Here is a 12,573-nt window from a genome sequence, read left to right on the forward strand (position 1 = left end):
CCCTCATCCCTCAGGCTCCCTGCATGAGTCCCATGTACCACTGGTTTAGAGGGAATGAGTTAGGGACTCAGGAACGCAAAGTCTACTCATCTGTTCTGAGACTAGGGAGAGGGCTCTCCATGCTCTGAGCCCCAGGGTCAAAAGAGACAGGGCAAGCAGAACACAGATGCAGGGCCAGCCTGCCTGGGTCTAACTCCCACCTCTACCCTACCCAGCTGAGTACCCTCACTCAGAGGTAAGTCACACAGCCTTTCTGTGCCTCCATATGCTCATCTATAAAATGGGATGATAGGAATGTCTATCTCCTTCAGCTGATATGAGGGATCAACTGAGCTCATATATAAAAAATGCCTGAAACTGCACCAGGCACAGCAGCACCCTGGGTGTCAGCCACTATGATTTCACAGAGGGCCCAATCTGAGAGCCATGACATAGTGATGAGGTCAGAAGCCACAAAGGCAGACTGCCAGACTGTGTGGCGCTCTCTGATGATGAAAATAGCAGTTAATAGGTACCGAGTGCTATAAGTGCCAGGACCGTGCTAAGCACTTTGAAGGCATTGCCTCAGTTAATTCCCATAATAACCCTGAGATTGTCATTTTAGAGAGCAGGAAATAAGGTTACAAAAGTTATGCAGCTTGCTCAAGTATGTGGTAGAGCTACTAAAGGGCATACAGGATACAATCCTAGGAGTCTACCCTCACCCTATGCAAAATATGGCTCCCCTGCTCCAAGGAGGAGGAGCAGCTGGGAAAGACTTCATGGGGGAGGGGGCCTCGAGCTGCCCCAGGAGGATGGTGGGTTTGGATGAGTGCGAGAAGCCAGATCATCTTGGAGGAAGAATGATCTGAGCAGAGCAGGGCATGGAACTGAAATAGAAAGAGGCAAATGGGCAATGGCATCACAGCCCTTCCCTGAAAGGTGCCAGTGTGGATACTGAGGCAGATACCAAATTTGGTGAGCAGTGGAGATGGAGGAGCTGCAAGGACTGTGGAGCCTACGCCCATCACCTCCCATGGACTCCACCTCTCCTTTGCATACCTGCCAGGGTGTTGAGGGGGGGCACCCCACTGCTGCAAAATCCCCTTGTGAGACCACCTTTAGGACAGCCCCAAGCCAAGGTTAAGGGCATGACAAGCCCCAGCATTTAGGTGTGGGAGGCAGGGGCCCATGGCCCTGGGATGCAGCAGCCACTGATGAGGGCATATGAATCAAGGTAGAGTGGTCCTGTCCTATGTCCCTACAGGCCCCCTGATGGTGGGAAGACCCTCATCTCCCCAGTGCTCAGGGAGCTGGTGACAAGAGCACAGGCTGTCACCTTTAAACAGGTGAAGATTTGCCCCCAATGTACATAACCGGGCCCAAAGTATCAGGTCTGGATGCCTGGATGTGTCCATTTCCCCCAGCTTAGACAAAGCCGTAGTGTTCTTTACAAAGTTTTAGAACACGCAGCACCAAGCTGCTAACAGAGAGCAGCAATGACACTCATTCCCACATTTTCAGGTTGCTGTAAGGACTGCTAGTCTATCTTTTTGTCTGTGCTATTGGGAATTAAACTCAGGGGCATTCTACCACTGAGCCCTAATAAAAATTTTATTATTTTTATTTTGAAACAGGGTCTTGTTAGGTTGATGAGTCTCGCTACTTGCTGAGGCTGTCCTTGAACCTGTGTTCCTCCAGTCTCAACCTCTGTAGTACTGTGATTACAAGCAAGTGCCACCACACCCAGCCTGCTAGTCCATCTTGAAAGGATGAGCGGAGGCGCTGGCTGCCCAGGAAATGGGAGAACTAAACTCCCAGGTGGGAGAGCATGAAGAAGAGGTGTGCCCGGGGCTCAATGCTGCAGGCTCTGGTCATCTGGGAAGCCAGGGAATGAAATACCCAGACCTCAGTGAATAGTGGGGTCCCTCCCTCCTCTACTCCCTGTGGTCACACAGCAGGGACGGGAGGCGGAACCCTGGAGGCAGAGATATCACAAGTCCAAAACCTATTTATGATTCTGATGCTTAAGCCAAATGCAAAAAAAAACAAAAAAAAAAAACCCTGCAAATGGTGCCCCAACCCATCTCCTTAATTCTATCATTATCACTATCGTTATATCATCACTGTCATCCCCCAATAGCAGTGCCCCATTCATCTCAGCTCAAGGTAAGCTGAGGAGTCAGCAGGAGGAAATGATGGCTCTGGGAACAGTTTGGGTGTCATGGAGTAAGCAGGAAGGCTGATGATACAGACTGGACAGGTCAGGGACAGTCTGTCCACAAAAGCCAGAGAGGGCAGCCAACAAGGAGGGTGCTCATCAGCAATTGGTGCTCTGTCCCCTCCCACACCATCAGCACCACTCTTGTCATCTGCTTTGTGGATTGCCTTGAACATTTCTGTCCAGGCTCCTGGTTCCTGGAGCCCTCGCCCACCGAGATGCAGTGGTTGTATGTGAACTCATGAAGACCCCCCCACCATGAACGCACACAGTGACTCTGCATGGTAGAAAGGGCACAGAGTCAGAGGTGCAAGGACCTGGCGTCTCCCTGGTTTGACCAGCCCTTAGTGGGTAACCAAGGGAAAATACTTTTCCTGGGCCTCAATTTCCTCTTCATTATGCTGAGGCTTAACGTCTTTATACAGTCTGCATTGCACAAGAGGGTACGCTGAGCAAATGCTCTATCAGGAGCTGAAAGAGCCCTGTAACTACTGAGAACTGCCTCAAAGGATACCTCAGACCTGCTCCAGTGCCCATGTCTCCTTCCTTCCTCTACTCCTTACTTTAGCTGCTTTACTAGTAGCTATTACTAGAGGTAACAGGTAGTTGCTAGTTACTGAATGAATACTAGTAATGAGTTATTACTTCTAGTAACTCCTTTATTTGGGGGGGGGGGTCAGGCATTCTACCTCAGAACTACACCTCCAGCCCTATTTTTTATTCTTTATTTTGAAACAGAGTTGCAAAGGGCCTAAGTAGCTGAGGCTGTCCACAAGGGACCTTCCCGTCTCAGCCTCCCAAATGCTGGGATTACAAGTGTGTACCACCACACTCAGCTATAACCCTCCTTTCTACTACTCTTTTTAAAACATAAAACAACAAAACCAGCTCATATACACACACAAAAGGAAAACAAATTAAGCATGAGCTTTACCTCCATCCCTCTCCATTACACTTGTCCAAACTCTTTGTGTTCCCCCCCCCAAGTGGTTCAAGCCACACCCAGCTCTGTCCCCTAGGCAAAAGCTTCAGCTGCTCAGCCCTGGAATTCTACAATGCACAGGAATAAGTAAGTGGGCAGGGGTGAGCTCCAGGGAGTTGTCTCTAGCAACTGGGAACAGGGAGTTTAAAAAAAAAAAAAAAAAAAGAGGAGGAGGACTGGAAGTAGGGAAAACACAAGGGGTGTTCCTACAAGAGTTCCCCTGAACCAGTGGTCATGGAGGGCAACTAGGAAGGGGTATGAACGCCTATGCAGAGGTGGGCATAAGTGCCAGGGTGTGTGATGGGGTCTCCAGAAAGATGACACCGTTAACAGGACAGAGAACAAGGAAGGTTAGTTCAGAGAAACGAGGTTGCTGAGACTCATCAGATTGAATGCACTGAAGAAAATCCCTGTGATGTCTGCTGTTGGCAACACAGGGGACATTCGCTGTCCTTGAACTGGGAGGCTTCAACAGGCCAGTCAATCTCCAGAAATACTTTATGGTGCTTGGTGCTTAGCAGCTTGATTAATTGCTAATTGAAATTAAACTCTAAAATCCAGTCTAGAGAATAAAGAGCAGGCAGGCTGTCAGAGTCTAGCATCTAGGCTGCTGAGCAGCAGCATAGCACCAGCCTTCCAAGGTACTGGCTTTCCCTCTCAAACCTCAGCTGTTTGCCCTGTGTGTCCTGCAGAGACTGTCTTCCTCCTCTAGCGACACTTCCGTAGGATCCTCAAGAAGCGCTACTTGGGGAACAGGCCTCATGGAGCCAGAACCCTTAAAAGTATGTCCTTATGTCCCGAACCACAGAATGCCAGCCAGCAGGTTACAGTACCACATAGCATCATGCAAAAAGAAAAATCCAAAGATTGCTAAAAAGATGGCTAACTGCAAATATAATGCTTGCCATGTGATCCCAATTGGAAGACTCAAGGAACATGAGGCTAACTGTACCAACAGAACTGCTGTAGACGACGAGCCATTTATTCTTTCAAAGGTTCTTTCTCCAAGTGTGGAACCAAATGAAAAGCCTTCTAATGCTGCCAATCAGATTCCTGACCCTGACATGTGGAACATAGATAACGTGCATCATTTTCCTTCATTTGTTCTTAAGACTTTTGCTCCAAAAACTCTGGTTTGTGAAAGTGACTCAAGAGACCCAAAAGAGGATATGGAAAATAAGTATCCTAACAACAACTGTATGTCCTGGAGAAAAGGTCAGTAAAACTGAAGAAGCTGTGGATTAAAGAGCCAGCAGAGAAGGCTTTTTAAATTATTTTTAAATTTTAATGAAATCTTAACTGTCATGTTTTAAGTAACAACTCTTGTTACTGACATCTTAACCGTTTTTAATTTAAATAAAGAATATTTTTCCTATGGTAAAAAATAAATAAATAAAATAAATAAAATAAAATCCAGTCTATTTCTCCAAAATTCTTTAAATGATTGGGACTAAAAGAATCCTCTGCAATGGGATGGAGAGTGGAGGATAACTGTCTTTCTCTATGAATTCTCTTTTTAAAGCCTAGAGACACAGAGTCTAAGAAGAGTCTGGCTCATGAGAGGGGCTTCTGGAGGCCCTGCCCTAAGCAAATGGTCTTCTAAAGCAAGATACCCTCTCAGATAAGGTGATACCAGCAGAGGTGATACTGCTCAGATAAGGTGATATGCCCATTTACAAAGCGCCTCCTATGGTTTTTGTAAATGGTGGCCTTTGGAAGTGGGTGCAAAGAATCCAGACCTGAAACTACAGGACCTTTCATGATGTTTTGTAAACAGGACAGCTGCACACATTCACCTGGCACCTCCACAATGCAACACAGCTGCCACACTCACCAGATGAGGAGCTTCTATGCGCAGTCTGGGCTGCAGGCCCACTGCACCAACACACTCAGGCAAGGGAGCGCTCCTTGTGCCAGCTGCCCCTGCTGGCCCCACCAAGTCAAGATGACACCTCCTGAGCATCCTTCTTCCTAAAACCCAAAAGCAAAGCTTCCATTGAGCTCCAACCTCACACCTATTATTTCCATCAATGAAAGCACTCACGTTTACCTCCAGCTTGTGTGGGGGACCAATCTTACCCTCCAGTGTTCAGAAAACAAGCCCCAGTCACTCTATCCTCAATTGTAGCAAGAAGAGCTCCCCTCACCTCACCCCAGAAAAAATCTGGCCCCATGATGTCTCCACATTACCACAACTCAACCACAGAAACTGGAGAAGGAGACCAGAGAAGCACTTTGAATGCACAAAAGGATGTGGGTTCCTTCACACTTAGGCAGACCTCAGGAAAGAAAGTTGATCTTGAGTAACAAGAGAAAATATTTCCTTATTTTGTGTCGAGGGGAAAAAAAAAAATGAACAAAATTCACATCTACAACCACAGAAGACAGCAAATGAAACCACAGCTCACCAGCCCCCAAAGACTCACGTGTCTTGCAGCTCCTGGCCTGCTGGCCATCTGGGAAGAGCCCTGATGGCAAACAGGCCCAGTGTCCTGCCTGGGTTCTAAGCAGGCTGGGTTCCCAGCCCTGTATCACTAATACTTGGCCCCCAGGACCCGCACAAGACAAATTCCAGTTATGGCTTGGAAAGTTAGGAATAGATGTTTTCTAGGCAGACTTCAGCCTCTAAGAGCTATGGAGGTCCAAATACCACCCAACTATGTATCATCTTCTACAGATGTCCAGAGAGGAACCATTGCAGCCAGGTCCCACAGTGAGCTGGGACTAGTGCGGGAAGTCAAATACAAGCCAACCTACAACTCTGATTGGCAGGACGCGAGGAAGAGGAGTGAAGGTAACAGCCTGCAGCCAAGGCAGGGACCCTGGCACAGGCAGGGACCCTGGCACTGCCAGGCAAAGAAACTCCCCCAAGCCAGCACCCACATACCCCTGCTGGTAGGGGAATCCACAGGAGTGGGGCGATCAGTGAGTACAGCCTCTTCCTCCCAAACCTGGATTCACCTAGGCTGCTCTTAAGAAATGTCGAGTTTCAGCTGGGCATGGTGGTGCACACTTGTAATCCTAGCGCTTGGGAGGCTGAGAGAGGAGGATCACACAGGTTCAAAGCCAGCCTCAGCTACTAAGTGAGGCTCTCAGCAACTTAGTGAGACCCTGTTTCCAAATAAAGTAAAAAAAATAGGTCTGGGAGGATAGCCCGGAAGTAGAAAAGCCTCTGGGTTCCACCCCCAGTACCACCAAAAAAAAAAAAGAAAGAAAGAAAGAAACATCGAGTTTCAAGATGCCTTCTTCCCCTGATAGTCAGCATCTCCAGCAATCCAAACTGAAGATCCTGCCCAGTGATGCTGATGAGCAAGCTGGTTTGGAAATCCCATGGAGGGCTCCATAGGCAGCTGGGCCTTCCTGCCATTGCGCCTTCCTGCATCCTTACATTGACCTCTGGCCATGAGTGCCCAGCCTCCCGGCCACCCTCCTGTTCATAATCCTCTTATTAGGGGCTGAACTGCACTCCCCTTCCCCAAATTCTTATATTGGAACCCTAACTGCCAATATCTTAGGATATAATCCTATTTGGAGATAGGGTCTTTTTCTGGTGTGGGGGAGTTTTTGTTTTTGTTTTTTTCTTGTAGTGGGGATTGAACCCAAGGGCACTCTACTGCTGAGCTAAATCCTACCCTTGTTCTTTTTTATTTTGAGACAGGATCTCACTAAATTGCTGAGGCTGACCTCAAACTTGAGATTCTCCTGCCTTAGCCTCCCTAGTAACTGGGATTATAAGCCTTCACTACCATGCCTAGCTGAATAAAGGATCTTTAAAGATGTAACTAAAGTATGTATGTATGTATGTATGTATGTATGTATGTATGTGTATGTATATATGTTTTTATTTAGTGGTACTGGAGATTAAACCTAGGGGCATTCTACTTCTTAGCTATACCCCCAGCCCTATTTTATTTTTATTTGGAAACAGGGTTCTCACTAGATTGATGAAAGTCTCACTATTTGATGATTCTGTCCTCAAACCCATGATCCTCCTGTCTCAGCCTCCCAAGTACTGGGATTACAGGTGTGCATCACCATCCTTAGCAGGATTTGACTAAATTAAAACAAGGCTATGAGAGTGGGTCCAGGTCCAACGTGGTTGGCATTCTTATAAGAGAGATTAGGGCACAGGCACAAAGAGGGAAGGTCCTTTATGTGAGACACAGGGAAAAGACAGCCACCTGCCAGCCAAAGAGAAAGGCCTCAGGAGACCCCATCCCTGCCAACACTTTCTTCACCTGGGGCTTCTGGCCTCCATAACTGGGAAGCAACAGATGTATGTATGTGAACCACCCAGGCTGCGATGCTTTGTTATGGCAGCCCAGCAAACCAACACACCTACCCAGTGCTCAGCCACATAAGTGCATGGTGACAGCCAGGAAAACCCCTTAAATGCAGACATTATCTTACTTAAAACTGGAGAGGGAGGTAGTGCTGTTAGCCATTAGTCCCACTTTACAGACTGTCAAGACAGCCTTGAGGCTGTCAGAGGTTAAGGAACTAGACCAGGATCATTCAGCTAGATAGAGAATGACCAGACACACCCACCTGCAAGGCCCACACCTTTAAGAACCACTGAGCCGACACATCCTAAACAATCTGTCTGGGGCCATTCCTCACCTGGAAAGCCACCAGTCTGCTCCTGCCTTGATGAGCAAGGGGTGGGCCCAACCTGCTTTCTCTCCCATCCACAGCCCCCAGCAGCAGCAGGTACTAAAGGGGAACCACGCTTTCTGTTGTATATGGGTCCAGACTCTCTTTTCTTTTCCTTTTAATAAGCACTCTATTGCTTTGGTAATCAGGGGGGAAAAATATTAAGATAAAAAAAGCTAACACGGTTAAGAGATGCTATTGAATCTTCAGCTCATGTGCCAAAAAAGGGGGAGGGGACCAAAAGGAATATATTTAGAAAGACTATTAAGAAAAAGAAAAAAAATACAAGCTGCCCTAGCCCAGGTCCCGCCAGCCACAATGAGATAAGGGGTTCCCACGGCAGAAGTGGCCAGCAAAGCCAGCCAGGCCATCTCTAAATACCTGTTTTTAAAAGCACATTCCACGGAGTGTGGTAGCACACGCTTGTAATCCCAACATTTGGGAAGTTGAGACAGGAGGATCGCGGTTCACAGCGATCTTGTAGTGGGGATTGAACCCAAGGGCACTCTACTGCTGAGCTAAATCCTACCCTTGTTCTTTTTGGAGACAGGATCTCACTAAATTGCTACTACTTCCTGAGGCCCTTTGCAATTCAGGGAGACCCTGTTTCAAAATAAAGAATAAAAAAGAGGGCTGAGGGTGTCGCTTAGAGGTAGAATGTCCCTGGGTTCCATCCCCAGTACCACAAAAAAACAAAAGAGCACATTCCATTTTGTCACATTTCAGAAAAACAAAGAGAAGATCTTAAGGGGAAGACAAGCAGGCTCTGCAGCGACATGCAATATGTGTGCTTGGCCAGCCACTGACCTTCATCAGAAAAACCAAGATCTTCAGTTGCAGACAGGGCTCAGACACTCAGCTGCCATTAGCAAGCAGCCCAACAGAGTGGCAATTTTCATATTTCCTAGGGCCTGCTGGGACTCCAACTTCTTTGTTCAAATGGGAACTGTCAGACAGGATTTTGTGCAAACATGCATTTCCTCGGGGGGTAAGCATTGAGTCTACAACTTCCTCTTTCGTTTTCTGAGAGCTTTTTGTCCATGGTGACTACATCAAAGATGAGACAGGTCAGTGGTGGGGCGTGGGGAGGCACTGTCAGGAGCACCAGAAGAGAAAAAATGAAGAGTACAGAAAGAGCCCAAAGAATTGCAAGGAGGCAAAATGCAGGAGCCTAGGTGCTCAGCTCAAACCTGGGGTTCTATGTGGAAGGAGACAGTCCTCCCCACACTCGTGAGCCTCCAACCTGTGTTAGCACACCCACCCCCCTGACCTGTAGGTCTCTTCCTCTTCCCCTCCATACTGGGAATTGAGCCCAGAGGGGTTCATTCTACCACTGAGCAACATCATTTTTAAAACCCTTTTCTCATTTACTTATTTTGTGTGTGTGTGTGTATGGTGCTGGGGATTGAACCCAGGGGCATTCTACCTCTGAGCTATACCCCTAGCCCGAATTTTTATTCTTTATTTTTGAAACAGGGTCTCACTAAGTTGCAGAGGGCCTAAGTAGTGGAGGCTGGCTGTGAAGCCGGACCCTCTTATCTCAGTCTCCTAAGTACTGGGATTACAAGCATGTGCCATCATACCCAGCTTCTTTAAAATCCTTTTTAAATTTTTTTATTTATTTAAGCCGGGCGTGGTGGCACACACTTGTAATCCCTGCACTTGGGAGGCTGAGACAGGAGGATCGCACAGGTTTGAAGCCAGCTTCAGCTACTGAGTAAGGCCCTCAGCAACTTAGTGAGACCCTGTTTCCAAATCAAATATAAAATAAGTCTGGGAGTATAGCCAGGAGGTAGAAAGCCTCTGGGTACCACCCTCAGTACCACCAAAAAAAAAAAAATTTTTTTTTATTTAGAGACAGGGTCTCACTACATTGCCTAGGCCAACCTTGAATTTGTGATCCTCCAGCCTCAGCTTCCCGAGTAGCTAGGATTACAAGCATGTGCCTCCATGCCCCCAACACCTGAGGTCTTCGAAAGAGAAATATTCAAGAAAAATGTGTAAAAAAAAAAACTATGACAGGGGATAGTAGAGGTTCCATATGAGTAGCGTTAGATAAGGAAGAGGTTAAAAACAGCACTAATATTCATCAGGCAGATTTTGGACATTGTTAATGACACCCATCTTTGGAACCATTTTAATGGGCCAACTCCAGCTGAGCGTGGTGGTGCAAGCTTGTAATCCCAGCAGCATTCAGGTGGCTGAGACTAAAGGATCACATTTCACAGACAGCCTCAGCTACTTAGTGAGGCCCTCGTGTAACTTAATGAGACCCTGCTTCAAAATAAATAAAAAATAGGGCAGGAGTATAGCTCAGAGATGGAATGCCCCTGGGTTCCATCCCCAGACCCACAAAGAAAAACAAGGGGAGGGGGGCAACTCCTTTTTCATTTTAAGATCATTTACTGGAGCCTCTTAAAATAGTCTCAAAAGATAGGATGCCAGCTGGGCAGAGTTGCACGCCAGTAATTCCAGCAACTTGGGAGGTTGAGGCAGGAGGACTGCAAATTCAAGGCCAGCACAGGTAACTTAATGAAACTCAAAACACAATACAAAAACTCAGAGGTAAAGCATCCCTGGGTTAAATACCCCCAGTACCAGCAAAGAGAGAGAAAGAGAGGAATGTGCCCAAATCCACTTCCACACCTTGCTTTGTGCTTTGTGTGGGTTGGGATAAGGACCATCCCAACCCATTAAGAAGTGCATCTTCAGCCAGGCTTGGTGGTGCATGCTTGTAATTCCAATACATGGAAGGCTGAAGGCCTTCTGCAATTTAGTAAGACCCTGTTTCAAAATAAAGAATAAAATAATAGGGCTGGGTTTAGCTCTCAGGTAAAATCACCTGAGTTCATTCCCCAGTACTAGAAAAAAAAAAAATCATCCTCTCCTCGAACTTCATACTTGAGGCAGATGGTTTTTTGTAATGTGTGATGGGTTAGGCAAGGAGTGTTTTGAGATGAAGACGACACCCCTTCAAGAAAACCAAGGAAGAACTGCCAAAATCAAAACATTCAGCCGGGTGTGGTGGCGCACACTTGTAATCCCGTACTTGTAATCCAGTACTCGGGAGGCTGAGACAGAAGGATCACGGTTCACAGAAAGCCTCAGCTACTTAGTGAGACCCTCTGCAACTTAATGTGACCTTGTTTCAAAATAAAGAATTAAAATTAGGGCTGGGGGTATAGCTCAGAGGTAGAATGCCCCTGGGTTCCATCACCAGTACAAAAAAAAAAAAAATCAAGCCTTCCAAAGTCTCAGTTCCCCTCAGTGACTGTATTCCAGCAAGCCAGGGTAAACTAAACAGCTGGCCGTGACGAAGGTCCATGGCCCGTGGATGGCCTCCCAGGCCTGGGCCAAGCACAGGAACCAAAGAAGTCACTAGAAATCATCTTTCACTAGCAACAGAAAGGAGACAAAAGTCCCTACAACTCTGTGTCCCCAATATCAAGAAAAACAGGGTTTGTTCTGGGTCCCCAGCTCCATGCTGGCTGCCCCGCCTGCTGGCCACCTAGCCAGGCTGACAGAACCTTCCCACCATGCTCACCACAAAAGCCATTTGTTTCCCATGAGTGCCCAGAACAGTGGCGGAACCAGTCAGCCCAGTCCAGAACTGTGGTCCTGGTGGATGGCTGGTGACCTCAGCAGATAATTAGCAAGGTGGTGTTGAGTTACCAAGCTCACACAGGTCACCTGCCAGACTGGGGAACTGAACAGGATTCTGCTTCAAGGCCGTTTCATCTCTGTCTCAGTCTGCCGACTAAGCACTGCATCCTCTGACAAGGTGGGAGTAGAAAAGGTGGCCACCAGAGGAGGCCAGAAGTTGCCACATGAGTGACCTGTGTAGGTCTTGGGCTGGGGGTACAGCCATCCTTGGAGGTATTTGCAGATATGTGGGGTCATGGTTTGGTTGACACAATGATGGGGAAAGGTGCTACCTTCTCCTGTGAGTGGGGATGAGAGAGGAACAGGAGATGGTAAACATCTTAAAAGCACAGAGGACCCAAAAGCTAATGGCAACCACTAAGGCCCAGTAGAAGCAGCTGTATCCATCAGCTGTTCTAACCACACCTGAACTATGGAATTCAGCATAAAGCTACAACAGATGTGGCAGGCAGGAAGAATCTTTGAGCTGAGAAAAGAAAAAAGAAAAAAAAATCAGAGGCTGGAGAACACACTATTGCCTTTGCATGCCCAGAGGGTAGTGACAGGAGAAAGGGGAAATTAGAGGCATATTGGGACCAAAGAAAAATAAGAGAGACAATAGCTGGCAGTATTTCCCAATGAGGACGGCAGCAACTCTCAAAGTGGGTGCCCCGAAGTACAGCTATGGTGATCATCCAAGACCACAGAATGTCTCCAGGGGTTGGGAATTCAACAGGGAGAGCCCAATGGCAGCCATTGTGCACTGCCTGCACACAGGCACTGCCTCTCCACTGTCACCATCTGGAGACACCTCTCCCAGCTCACCTATCCCATCCACCTCCCACTTCAGCTCTCTACCTCCTTTTTTTTTTTTTTTTTTTGGTGGTACTGGGGGTGGAACCCAGAGGCTTTCTATCTCCAGGCTATACTCCCAGACCTATTTTATATTTATTTGGAAACAGGGTCTCACTAAATTGCTAAGAGCCTCACTAGCTGAGGCTGGCTTCAAACCTGCGTGATCCTCCTGTCTCAGCCTCCCAAGCGTGGGGATTACAAGCATGCGCCACCACGCCCGGCTTCCACTTCAGCTCTCTAG

The 12,573-nt window shown here is 47.5% G+C and overlaps 2 protein-coding genes across 2 annotated transcripts in view; one reads left to right on the forward strand and one right to left on the reverse strand.

Annotated features, from left to right (window-relative positions):
• The window catches only part of DLG5 (discs large MAGUK scaffold protein 5), a gene marked incomplete at both ends in the record, with an annotated part of 127,586 nt that overhangs the window by 80,471 nt on the left and 34,542 nt on the right, over positions 1 to 12,573 (reverse strand). The gene's annotated exons all lie outside the window — the stretch shown is intronic.
• Positions 3,944 to 4,405, forward strand: LOC308261821 (gametocyte-specific factor 1-like; the record flags this gene model as incomplete). Its single annotated transcript, XM_080693982.1, has 1 exon — positions 3,944 to 4,405. The coding sequence occupies one exon, from the start codon at positions 3,944 to 3,946 to the stop codon at positions 4,403 to 4,405; it is 462 nt and encodes a 153-aa protein (XP_080550108.1).

Source organism: Muscardinus avellanarius (assembly GCF_963383645.1).
Source record: "Muscardinus avellanarius genome assembly, chromosome: 4".
NCBI lineage: Eukaryota > Metazoa > Chordata > Mammalia > Rodentia > Gliridae > Muscardinus > Muscardinus avellanarius.